Raw genomic sequence first — 13,510 nt, 5'->3', positions numbered from 1 at the left:
CACTAATCGGGACCTTGCATGTGTGCCTTTCCAGTGTGGTGCACAACTAACTTTATATTTAATCAGAGCCTTAGCTAGCTCCTTTTGCGCCCGAAGCAAGAACAGAAAATTGTGCCCCCCCCAACAGGCCTGCGGCGTTATGTGACGTCATGCGCCCCACCTCCAGGATGGCGGTGCACATGTGCAGAACGTGCCGGTGGCCAAATCCAAAATAGCATAAAAATTTGTTTTTCGTTTGATGAAACTAATAAAAATGTTTTTAGTTTCGTCCAAAACAAATTTTTAGTCTTTCACATGTCTAATAATGTGTGTGTGTCTTTTTTCTGCAGCCTCTGTTCTAAATGAATGGAGAGCACTACAGAGGCTTCCCATTAATTCAGAAAATATTTACTATCAGCCAGTTTCTGAATGGGGAGAAGCCTCTGTAGTGAGTGGCGGAGCGCCACTTTCTCTCCACCACTGCTCGGCCATCCTGAAGTGACAGCACTCCTGTGAGATGTACTAATCCCAGGAGCTCTGTGTGCTCCTTACAAATGATAGCTGCTTCCTAATTTGTGAATTTTTCTCTAGTGTAGTCTTGTAGCTCAAAAGTATCGGTACATGTACTCGTACTTGTACCGAGTACTGTACTTGGTATCTGTGCAACCCTACTTATTTGTGTGTCACTCGGCTTTAGATCCTCAAATAATCTCTGAATTCATGCCGACACTGTCCTTCCTTCTGGAGGGTGGCTACTTTTGTCGCCAATAGTCCCTGTGTGTGTTGTAAAGTAGCCACCACTCCAAGCTCGCTTCCGTGATGAACTGCAATTTCACTACAAATTAGTAAACTAAACATGAGATTTTAGTCCATCACAGGAGTGAGCTTGGTGACTACTTTACAACACACAGGGTCTATGGGGAAGGATGCAGCTCCAGTTTTGAAAACCCATTGCTTTCATATAGCCGATATTATCTGCATTTGTTACTGTATTTTTACTTGCTATTTTGTTTTTTTATTAAATATTTCCAAATTAGTTTTCCTTGTGTTTAAATAAAGTTTTGTTACAAAAAGAATGTTATTTAGTAATCAGGTAAGGCAGGGGTGGACAAATTGAATATGGAATATGGATAATATTATATATGGAATATATATATGGAATATGGAATTTTCCATATATATATGGAATTCAGAAGCCATTTTGTCCAGATGCCAAATTGATTTTTTTAGGAGCGATCTTCATTGACAACAATTAGGGAAAACCTCAAAAGTTGGGAATCTGCTGTAATTTTTAAGGAGCATTGGTTACCTGGGTCCTGGGATTTGTTCAGGACTGATGTAAGGTTTAGCTTGAAATTGAAAGAACATTCAAACTTTTGAAAGTACAGTAAATAAAGACTGTTATTCAGCAGTATATTTGTCAGCATTTTTATTGTTAAAGTGGACCTATCCTGTCACTAACTTGCTGATAAAGCACAGGTACCTGCAGTTATGTTCGGCCCTTTAGTGCCTGGAGTGGACCCTGAATCCTAAGCCCAGACTTTATTTAGGACCTTTGTGCTTCTCCAGGTCTGAGCTCTGGCTTTACTAAAGTCCTACCTTCTCGCACTCAGTTGTCAAAAGTTAGAACTAGGGATGGCCCGCTATCGATACTAGTATAGGTGCTGATACCGAGTATTTGGGTGACAGAGGTGTGGAATTCGTATCGCCCGACGCCCAGGACATGTAGTTCCGGGTGCCGGCAAGTGTTTTTTTCACTATTTTATCCCTGCTACGGACAAGTAGCAGGGCTGTTTTTTTTTCTTAAATGAGCGCCGAGAGCGGCGCTGCAAGCGGGGGGCGGAGACGGAACGCTGAGAACTGGTGATGGAGCGGAGGGCGTGGAGCCGTGACGGAGCGGGGGGCGTGGAGCCGGACGGTGGAGCTGTGACAGGCTCTGTCACCTACCTCAGCCTCTGTCCCCGGCGGCCACTGCTCGTTCCTGTCACAGGAGTGTGCCAGAACTCCTGTGTTGGAGGTGACAGGGTCAATAAAGAGTACCTGTCACCTCCAAATGCTATCACACAGGGAATTATTATTCCCTGTGTGATAGCAATACAGTTAAGTTTTTTTTTAAAAATAGTTAAAAAGAAAAAGTAAAAAATAATAATTAAAAATGTAAAAAAATAAAAAGGCGATTTAAGTAAAAATAATAAAATAAGTAAAAAAAATTTACAAAGTAAATAAAAATTTAAAAAATGAAAACCAGCCCTGCTGCCCCCATGCGAATAAACGTGCAGTGTTTTTAACTGCAATGGTGGTGTGCGATCCGTGACTGACCGGTCATCATGCACGAAACCGAGCGGATGGCTGGGTGGTCACGGTATCGCACACCACCGCCCATCGTGCTGTCAGTGCCATTATTTTCTAATGGCACCCCAGTCGTGCCAGGCAGATTGCGCGTTTTACGGCTGCAATACCGCCCGGGCGATCCCACACGATCACGGTTGAAAACACTGCGCGGTGCATGTCGTGAAAATAGGTACATCTACCTTTTTTCCGCGATTGCCACGCAGATGTAACCCCACACATGCGGATGCAACCGCTGTATGCAACCGCACACAATCGCACGTCCTGGGAATCCCCAAGTCTGCACCAACCCTAAAGGGTTTATTCACTTTCCCAAGTAATTTGGGAAAATTGAATTACCCACACAAATCTCCCTCCCACTATACTTGCCTTTCGGTAAACGGTACTTCCCGTCCACAAGTACGGGTGTACTATCTGTACCTGTTCCATGTATTCTGAATTTCGCTTGCAAATTGCAAGCACTCGTCAGGTCAACGCAGTCACCTGACGGCACCGACCAATGAGAAGTGCTTTTTAGAACTACTAAACACGGTTTTGGTTAAAATAATTTTTTTTGTATCAGGACAAGTAGATTGTCATGAGGGACAAGTAGATTCGGCCCCCGCTTTAGTCCTTGGACAAGTAGTTTTTTAAAAAATTTCCACACCCCTGGGTGAGTACTCGTACTCACCTAAATGCTCCTGTACCTTCCCCGATACTGGAACTTTTGGTCAAAGGGAAATTTCCTCTGACCGGCAGTGCCGTAGGGGAACATGGAGCCTGCTTCCTGGGCAATCAGGAAGCCAGGTGGCAAGTAATGTCCTGGCTTCCTGATTGGTTGGAAAGCTGGTTCCATGCTGTTTGGCCGGGAAGCCGGCTTGATGCTGATTTGGCTGGGAAGCCGGTTTCCCAACAAATATTAATCAAGCTGGCCAAACAAGATGGAGCCAGCTTCCCAGGCAATCAGAAAGCCGGTTCCATGCCAGTGGATACTCGGTATCGGCGAGTACCGAAAGCAAAATATCGGTACTCGATACCGAAAAACGGGTATCGGTGCATCCCTACTTAGAACCTCGATTCACCTTAGATTCCCCAATTTATACCTAACATGTTGAAGCAAGTTATACTTACTTACGTCCCCTGTCTGGGTGTGGGGGAACTGCTAACCCAGCACTGCAGATGTGCCCTAGACAGCTGGTCCTCTACCATCCCCTCGTGTGACATCACTCCTCTTCTTCATTTCTCAGAGGAACCTGCCACTCGACAGCCAATAGGAAATGTCCATGTCGTGCAGGCAGTGACCTGGAGATCCAAAGAAGAACCCCACAGGGAGTAAGCTAACGAATATAGGAGAGTCTGGATCTGGGGGTCACATGACTGTGACTTTAGATAAGTAAATAGGGCTTTTACATTTTTATTTTTAGTCTAGTGATCAGGTAGAGGGGGTTGGAGAGCTGGGTTAAATTTATCCTGGAGATGGGCTTTAATTTTGCTCTACTTCAGAAAAAAAGATTGAGGCTGAAATACCATTCCTTGAGAGATGTTAGTAATTCTGCATATTCACTTTCACAGAGAGGCAGAGTATGACATAAGCTTGTTTTTAATGAAATTCCCACACCATCTGCCTGAGATTAGACAAGTTTCTATAATTGTCTGTGTGTTCCATGGAATGGCAGAAAATGCTTATTGCTGTGTTCCTTCTTTTAATAAGGCAGATGGCCTGGCTGTTGGATTTAGCAGGAAAAGAAAATACATCAAACACTGTAAAAATAAAACTAACATATTAAAATATGATGCACGAAGCAATGTTGTTTTTACAAGTACATTTGAATAAGACACTTTCCTCTATTTAGTGCTGAATCTAAAGATGTAAAATGAGTCACGGCATGAATAATGGAAACGTGATAGTAGAGAGAATGCATTATCATGATGTTACATTGTTAGTTCATTTTATTGCTAAAAGAAAAGTAAAGGCGAACCTGTGGCTTTTCTTTTCTTTAGGGTCACACGAGTATATTTACTAATGTACATCTGTGACCCAAAGTCAGGAGATGGTGGGCTAATGTCCTCTGCTTTGACTTATTAAAAATGAGGATCACCAGCACTCAGAAGATGATCAAATCTTGATGTTATTTATTCAAATAAAGTTGAAGAAATAGGTCACCAGCACTCCAAAAAGTCACATCTTTTGCCTTGAAGAAGGGACCCTGCGTGGCCCCGAAACATCGTCTCTTTTTGATTGTCGTGACACAATTGTCCAATAAAAAGGACTTATTCATTTTAACTTTTTGGAGTGCTGGTGACCTATTTCTTCAACTTTGTGTTTTGCACGGTGCCATCCATGTTAGTTACTACAAGCACCATTTTTGTTTATTGGCCGGGACTGCTGAAAGGTGTGCAGAGAGCACCCTCACCAACTGCAATTTATTCAAATAAATCGTCACATATATCACATAGCCACACAGGGTCCCTTCATCAGGGCAACATAGTGACTATGTTGCCCTGAGAAAATAACTAAACAGAATCACAATGGTTTTGACAGGTAAGACAGTTCACACTTCTCTATTTCAACTGTACATTTATCTATTAGGCCGCTATATAACCCTCAGATGCAGCACAGATCGACTCCCCATCGACTTCTGGGCAGTGGGGAGCAGATCTGTGCTATGTGGGAGCCCAAAGTATACAGGGTGGTGGAACCCCCCAGGACATTTTGTACTACATCATGTATATATATTAAAGCGTTCTATGTTTTTATTTGTTTGCAGCTTTTTAAAATGGACTCTGTATTAAAAGACAGTTACTTGACAAGTTTTTATCATACTCCTGCTACCAAAGCCATTTCTGACCTTTTCGAATCCAGATCTTCATCAAGAAAACAGTCTTCTTCAACAGTGAAAGAGTCAAATTCTCCTTCTTACAATGTCCTTGATGTTCCCAATAGCAAAGGTAATTAACAAAACAAGTAAAATATTAAAAACAACGAAATGGGGCCCCCGCATAATCAACAACTACCTTGTTAAATATTTTGACAGCAGAATAATCTTGGCTACAGTATTATATATTGTTTCAATCTTTTACTGGCTGTATATGTTATCCAAAAAATCACAGTCAGAAACCCAGTGTAGATGACATAATTTTACAAGTATATGTGATGATGATAAATGTCTCCGTCTCAGGTCACTATTTTCTGTCATATGCCATATAATTTATTGCAGCCAAAGTTCCATCAAATATTTATGCCGTTAATGCAAAATGCAAAATACCAACTATCAATTAGCCTACCAAAAGTGATTCTGTGCTTTTTTCCACATGCAAGGCAAAGCAATAGGTTTACTTATCCACCCTCTCCTTCCCTTTGTTACCCCATCGCTTCAATCTGTTACTGAGAGGGTCTTAAAAAATACACGGCAAGCATGAAAATGTGAAAGTCACAGTTAATGTCTTGTAAACTTTGCAATGGTGACCCAAAATATAGTTGTTAGATGAAGATTAGGTCATACATATTATTCTAAGTAATGAAAAATTAAGAAAAACAAACATTATATCATACAAAACACATTTTCCATAGCTTTTTTGAAAAAATGGTCATTTTGAACCTTTTTTTTTTGCAACATCTTGAAGGTCATTTCGCTTTTCCTGCAATGTAAAAGTTATTGTTACATGCTCTTCACAGCAGAATCCTGTTAAAGTCCATTATGGCCCAATCAAATGAGATTTTGGAGGATCTCGGAAAAAATTGTGAAAGACCTGAAAAAGTATACAAAATAATTAATTTGTGTAGACCTGGCTCTTCATCAGTGCACAGGCAAGCAGTTCCCAATTGAGTTAAATTAATACCATATCTCCTTTACCTGAAAAGGTTATAAGGAGCCTAAGGGTGATTTGTTGCATAGTTATAGCTGACCTCAACAGACGTGTATTTTTTCAATCCATCTCCATAACTATTTAATGATGTTTTTTTTTTTTTTAAACCATTTGTTCAAACTGTGAGATTTAAGATTTATTGCACGTTTTATAGCATTCTCGCAGAGTTACACTAACAATAGTATCTATAAAGGTTTACATAATGATTATAAAATGACTATAACCAATAAGAAGGCAGTTAGTTGTGAAACTACGTACTTCTCTTATCGAATAAGACGGAATGTGTTGATATGTTAATTGACTCCTTTCAATTTAAACATGCCATGGGAACCCAATTTCTTTAGAGACTTAACATGTTCTGTCATTTACCTGTCATAAGTTCTATTGCTGGACATGGACTTTGCTATTGTACAGGTTATACCTTAGCAAACTGTTACTCATGGTTGCATTTGTTTACCATGTGGAATTCAGATCACGGGTTAAGATGCTGAAGCCAGTACAGGTAAATGGGATATACAGCACAGGACAGAATGGCCATACATAAATGCTGAAACAGACGGAGGCCAAGGAATGAGAATCATTACAGATTTGCTCAGGCAGATGCATCAGATCTGACTGGTGTAGACAGTGCCGCTAAATAGCCACAAACGCAGAGTAGATAATACACATGTGAAAGACGGCAGAAAAACTGAACAGCCCTGGTGGGAAAAACACACAGGATACATGACATTAAGGGAGAAAACCCACCAGACTCCGGACACAAATCTGGACTTTTCCTCTTGAGAAGCTAAGTTCCTTTAATTTTCTTCCTCTGTGTCCTTATAGGCCTTTCAATGTGATGGGTGGCCTCAAAGACCAATAGAGAAGCTTCAAAGACAAAAGAGAGCAGAGCCAGGCTCAATTTTTACAGTTCATGTAATTTGTTGATTTGTTTTAGGTTCATTTGTGATGATGCTACGTTTATATGAACTTTGTCACATATCATTCACAACAGCTTTAGTGTCTGCACTGAAAACTCTTCAAGAGAAGATTTCCCGGTTAGAACTGGATAAGTATAAAGCACAGAACTGTTTAACAAGCTTGTCCATGGAGAACAGTGAACAAAAGAAGGCCTTGTCTGAGAAAGAAAAGAGTGAGGCTGCTCAGCGTGAAGCTTTACGGCAGAAAAGTGGTAACAAATCATTTTTACCTAGGCTTTCTGCATAAAAGCAGCAGCATGAAACAGCACTTGGCTTTAGATATATTTTTCATGTTATGTTACCGCATGCTTTGTAATGTGTAAGCGGAAATTTACAGGTATTAATACATCTCACAGAGATCACAGCAACGCCGCTGACAATTCATTTGCCTACCCCTTCCCCCCCAGAAGGGACTTATTTTTGTTCAGGTATCATCAAGGGTCAACCTCTATTTCCTGGACTGAAATGTTGGTCCAGGAATAACACATTTCAAATCCAAATACACCGCGCTATCTTAAATGCATATATCTAAAGACATAAAAATACTTATATAAAACTAAAGTGCATGCATCATGACCACCAAAACCCCATAAACTCCTCCAGTAAAAATCCAGCAATAAAATATATTATAAAAATGTAAAATTGAGATTGTTTAGTTCCACCAGTGTACACCATGCGATCTGATGCACTCCACATGTAACACTCTGAAAGTCACTCCTTATACATCACAATAAATGTCCTTTTTTAAATTCTCCCAGTTCTGTGTAAAGTGAATCTTGTGCTCCACTCCAAACAAACAGGTGCTTCTCAGTGTTAATCCCAGGTGCTTCTGTTAAATATTGCACTCACCGGAATCTTTGGTCCACTATTAGATGTTCTGAAAACGCTTATGTAATCCTTAGCGATCCAGATCCTCCCCCATTCCAGATAGCCGATGGCTACTTCATCCGTATAGAGGAGAGATAGACACCACATAGTGTAAATTCCCTATAAAACTTTATTCATAAATTCATTAGACACATTAATACTCAATAAGCAGCTCCGCATATTAAAAAAACTAAATTTTCGCGCAGTACTCTCCGGTCAGTAATAGCCCGTTCCTGTTCAAATGCTATCGTTCACCTCTCTACCCGGAAACAATCCCGAGATCAACGTGATGACGTCAGCATGTAAACTCCTCCCCGACGTGTCCAATGTCTCGTTGGAACACTTCTGAACGTCCCCTCTCCAGTAGTTTCCGTGCTGGTAATGAGCTAGTTCTAGACACGTGCTAGTAGTGGGGATGGTGTCAGGGTCGCCAGGTTGCTTCTCTATTAAACACACTGCCTTCTGCCTATTTTACACATTAACTAATACATCTCTAACAGTGCCTTATGCCTCTCAATTACACACACTGCCTCCTGTCTGTTCTTCACATTGCCTCATAGAAAATCATAGGAGCTGGTTGGAAAGTTGTCGGCGGAACAATGACTCCATCCAATCAGATGCAGCCACTGTTTGTATATTCGGACAGCTGCGGATTCCGGGTGTCTTAATACAAAAGACCAGTGGGTGACCATTCTATAAAATGTATACATGTATGACAAGATTTACAATGCCATGCCTCATGTGTCTACCTTGTGCAGCATCCTACTCCCCTCTGCTGTGTGGAGTGATGCAGGCTAAGATACTGAACAATTAGGTATAGAAGTACACTTACCGTATTGCAAAGTGATTATACGATCTACTAAGGTTAGGTTGTTTCATAGAAAAATTACAATATAAAATAAAAACTGCTCTCAAGAATAGATTATTGGATGTCAGTCTTCTTTTAAGATAGCCACCCATATTACAGTCTGATTGTACAATCTACTTTAGATGTGCATGTGGGATAACAACCTATGTAAACCATCCACTAAGATTGACTCCAATTCAGGTAGATCTTTGCATTTCATGGGTATTAGAAAATTAAAAGGTTACACCAGAACTCTGGATCAACAATATAACTTAGCCTTGCAGTGGGGCTACCCCTGCACTGTAAGGGTTAAGTGCTAATTTTTTAGAATAGATATGAGGACGCCAAGGGACATTCCAGCAGCACTGCCAGCAATCAGATTGAAACGTATGTGGATAACTTTTAAATATGCTTAGGTCTTGCAGAAATAGTCCTTCTTATTCATCATCATTTGTACAACCTATAAATTGTTTTTAATGCACTCGATCTTATTTGAGTCGAAGATGTTTAGGTTTTCATAGTTTTACATTGTACTTAGTAGATTATACAATGAGATGGTAACACAGATGGCCCGTTCTGACCACAGGTAATGAGGTCAGACCTTAAAAGTTCATATGTATATGCAAATTAATTTAGTACCCCCATTCTGTTTTTAAGAAATGTATACCTGTTGACTTATGCTATATAAACATTGTGTGCGTGTGTGTGTGTGTGTGTGTGTGTGTGTGTGTGTATATAGATATAGATCTATATCTTTATATATCTCTAGCTTCTTTTAAAGCTGAACTCTGGAATAAGCAGATACTGTCTGAATACTTGGTGTGCCTTTATGTATTTCTTCCAGATCTGGGCAGTAAACTTTACCTTTGTGCAGGAGCTTCCTGTATTAAGGCCAGTTACTGCTGCTCTTTGTCAATGTGTGGGGTGACTGGTCTTGTGTGGGGTGACTGGTCTTGTTTTGGCCCCCTCCTTTAGTTCTTTCCAGGCAGCCTGTAGTGGGTTGTGCTTCTGGATCCCTGTCACCATGATTATGTCACTGCTACCTGGGTTATCTGATATCTGGGTTTGGAAAGGCATTTGGTGCACACAATGTAGATTTATATCCTCTGAGGATAAACAAATTGTTTTCTATGTGGCCCAGCGGTAAATGGGGTTGGTCCAGTGCAGAAAATCGCCAATCAACTCTAAGAGTAATGAAAGTGCACTTATTCTTTTAATGATTATAATTTTGTAGGCATACTTGTGAAATATTGTGTATATTTACCATTTTACATTTGAATACTTTGTAAGAGGATGACTCTTTGAGCTGACAATCAGCGAGAGGTCTGACAGCTGCTGCCTGGTCAACTGCCATGGCTGTTATTTTCTGCCGTGACAGCCAATTAGAGTTGAAAGAACTCTGGATCAACAATATAACTTAGCCTTGCAGTGGGGCTACCCCTGCACTGTAAGGGTTAAGTGCTAATTTTTTAGAATAGATATGAGGACGCCAAGGGACATTCCAGCAGCACTGCCAGCACTGTGGAGAAACTACTCTTCAGAGTTCATAACAGAGACACTGAAATCACAACTTATCTGCCCTTAATTTCACTGCTCCTCTAGGTGCCTACACTTTTATATCTGCAGCAGTGTTTTCCCCCAATGACAGAGTTTATGTAAACCATGGAATTAAGAGGTTTTTTTATTGTGTGCAACCTTAATTTGTCCCAACCACTTCATTGTGACTCCTAAAGTGACACTAAACTCAAGAGTTAAATCTTAAAAATGAATTCAAGCATAACTAACTAAGCTAACTATTAATAAAAATTTATCTTATTTGTGTATCACTTGGCTTTAGATCCTCAAATCATCTCTGAATTCATGCTGACACTGTTCTTCCTTCTGGAGGTTGGCCAGTATTGGTCAAGTGGCAATCACAAACATGCCTGCAAATCAATTTGGGTCCCGACCCATACTCTAGGAAACACTGGCCTAAGCTAATCTAACCTAGAACTCCCCCAACACCAAACCCTGCTGCACCCTTACCTCTATATGGCAGAAATCTCCCCTGGTGTTTTCCATATGTGCACGGTAACCCTCTATAGGCAAACATTTGTTGCACTGGGGTAGGTGGGTTCTAGGTTAGGGGACTAAGGTGAGAGGGAAGGCTTCTTTTGGTTATATTTAGGAAGTTCAATCAGGTAAGCCACCTGAATTAGGCAGGAAGCTTAGTAAGAGCAATCATAGCAAGAAATAAATAGTTCCTAATAATAATGTGATTTGGCAATGTCATGTGAATTATGATAGGCTCACTTTAATCTTTAACTTACAAGTTAGGAGATCATTCATGTTACCTCTTTGTTTTGTTCCTGGTCCTGTTCTCTGCTTCCAATTGCATTATATTATCTCAAACAGCAATAACTGTTTTTCTTGTTTAGTTATTTGTTGTCCTTTTCTCTTGAATGCTCCAGATGTAATTACCCAGTTGAATTCAGCAGAGCAGCGTTGCTCACTTCTTGAGAAGCAGTTGGACTACATGAGAAAGATGGTTCACAACGCTGAAATGGAAAAGAATACAGTGCTTGAGCAGCAGGTATTTTCTCTGCTTTCTTCTTTATGCCAGCTATAATTCAACCTATAGTCTGTAAAAGCAGCATGTTCAAATGTTATCACAGTCTCCTTATTTGCCACTGGATACCTCTAAAATCACTGTGCAAGTATCAAATTCCTGAAAATCAGTGGTTACACCACACTAACCTCACCCCCATGTGACCCAGTCGTATTGATTGGTCCCACAGACACTGAATGCAGATTTTTGGGAGAGTAATTTCTATCCTCTACCCCAACCCATACACAGGTGCTCGTTTTTTTTTTTTCTACCAGGGTTCGGTGGTAAATTGAGTGGTAGAGGAGCATTAGATAACAGTGAGCAAGTTATGGTGCCTTCTACCCAGCTGCTGCCATTCTTTTCAAAGTTAATTTTTTAGTCAATCGTCGATTTTAATCGACTAAAACGATTAACTGTTGCAGCTCTATATAAGTATTTACAAAATGTACCTTAGGCCACCACCCTTCACCTTTTTATGTCACGTCTGTTAATATATATTACAGACATATTATGCAAACTTTCCCTCAGGTGTTTTTTTTTTCCTATGCTCCATTTTTTACCCCAGTTTTTCTAGACGGGTATCTCTTATACAGAGTTTTGGGCCATCTCCAGAAACCCTCAGCTAGCTGTCAGCCAAAGCCTGAGTAGAAAAGCATGTGTCCTGCAAGCATGCTGTAGAGATGCTCTCTGTGATCTCTTTGCAGAGGTCTGACAGTTAGAGCTCTCTAATCAGCAGAGAGTAGAAACTTTGCTCATCGGAGACCTATAGCTCTGACATAGTGTAATGAGACCTCATAGATATTCCGTATGTATCTCATAATGTAATTGTATAGCGTTATAGAGTTATTTGTGTATGGTGCATTCAAAATACATACAGGAAACACATGGGGTGTGTGTCAGTCTTCAAAACAGCAACTAATATATATGAAGACCAAAAAAAAAAACAGGTAGCACCAGGCAGACCGGGACTACCTGGCAGATAATAGCCAGGTACCTTCAAACCCCCACAATGGCACGGAGTATGCAGTGTTTACAGCCTCCAGCACTGCAGATTTTTATTTTCTCTCTGAGCCAGCGTGAGGTAGACCTCGCGCACTTGTCTTCCACTTTCAAACACAGTCTGTGCCGTTAGTTAAGTTACCAGTGGTGCTGAAGGCCAGAAATACTGAATGTACTAAGCTATTGTTTGCATGGAGGCCCATGTTTTTATTTTGCCATCATAAATGTATTCTTCATTAAGCCTGCAAATGACCGATCTAGCTAGTTTGTGGCTAAAGCTGTTTTCTCCATTGCCTCTAGACATTTCTTCAACAAGGAAATATTCAGGATAAATTGGAAAAGCTTGAATTTTTAGAGGAGGAGTGTCTTCGACTCACAGCCACTCAGCAGGCTGCAGAGGTAATGTATGTGTTTGTTGGTTCATAGCGGTTTATCAAAACTGGACACAATTTACATGAAGTTGGTAGGGAGGCATTTTGATTATATAATGGATTTTCTTCTTAGTAATCACATTGAAGGACACGGAGAACAGCTTGTCTCTGGTCTTCATAAGCCTAATAACTAACAATAACTGCTTTTATGTGCAGCTTAGGTGATGTAACTTCTTGTTCCCACACTTTAATCTACTGACTCATTTGTTAGCAATACCAAAGAATGCTGTTTAAAAGCCACATAACTGTGGGGCCTTTTTTCTGTTTAATGCTCTGTTTTTTTATTTGCTTTAGAGCAAGATTCATCAGTTAGAGGAGAAATTATATGCAGAGGAACAGCAACGTAAATTAATGGAGACTAAAGCTGTCCAGGTAACTTAATTTGTGCATATTGTTCATCTGTTCTATTAAGCCACAGTGTTTTAACCTCTTGCCGTCCGCCCGTTCAGAAAAAAACGGACGGACGGCAGACTCGCATCACCGGGTTGCCGTCGCCAGACGGCATTTTTTTCCTGCTCGCGCGCGCCCCCTAGCACGCGCGCACGGGCAGGAAAGACCCGCTCGTCACTACAGCCGTTAACGGCTGTTTCACATACAACCGATCAGCGGCTCTATAGCCGCCGATCGGTTGTATGGCGTGAATTTC

General features: G+C 40.7%; 1 protein-coding gene across 2 annotated transcripts in view; it reads left to right on the top strand.

Moving 5' to 3' along the window:
- Window positions 1–5,078: 5,078 nt before the first annotated feature.
- CEP57L1 (centrosomal protein 57 like 1) overlaps window positions 5,079–13,510 on the top strand; it is a 21,368-nt gene continuing 12,936 nt past the window's right edge. For both annotated transcript variants that reach the window (XM_018563739.1, XM_018563740.1), the window contains exons 1-5: window positions 5,079–5,256; window positions 7,169–7,345; window positions 11,298–11,419; window positions 12,734–12,832; window positions 13,159–13,236. In XM_018563739.1, the coding sequence (XP_018419241.1) occupies window positions 5,085–5,256; window positions 7,169–7,345; window positions 11,298–11,419; window positions 12,734–12,832; window positions 13,159–13,236 (648 nt within the window). In that variant the 5' untranslated portion in view covers window positions 5,079–5,084. The remainder of the gene's footprint in view (window positions 5,257–7,168; window positions 7,346–11,297; window positions 11,420–12,733; window positions 12,833–13,158; window positions 13,237–13,510) is intronic.

Source organism: Nanorana parkeri, unplaced genomic scaffold (assembly GCF_000935625.1).
Source record: "Nanorana parkeri isolate BGI_ZX_2015 unplaced genomic scaffold, ASM93562v1 scaffold691, whole genome shotgun sequence".
Classification (NCBI taxonomy): domain Eukaryota; kingdom Metazoa; phylum Chordata; class Amphibia; order Anura; family Dicroglossidae; genus Nanorana; species Nanorana parkeri.
Note: the sequence above shows the minus strand (reverse complement) of the source record. Positions and strands in the feature narration are given on the sequence as shown.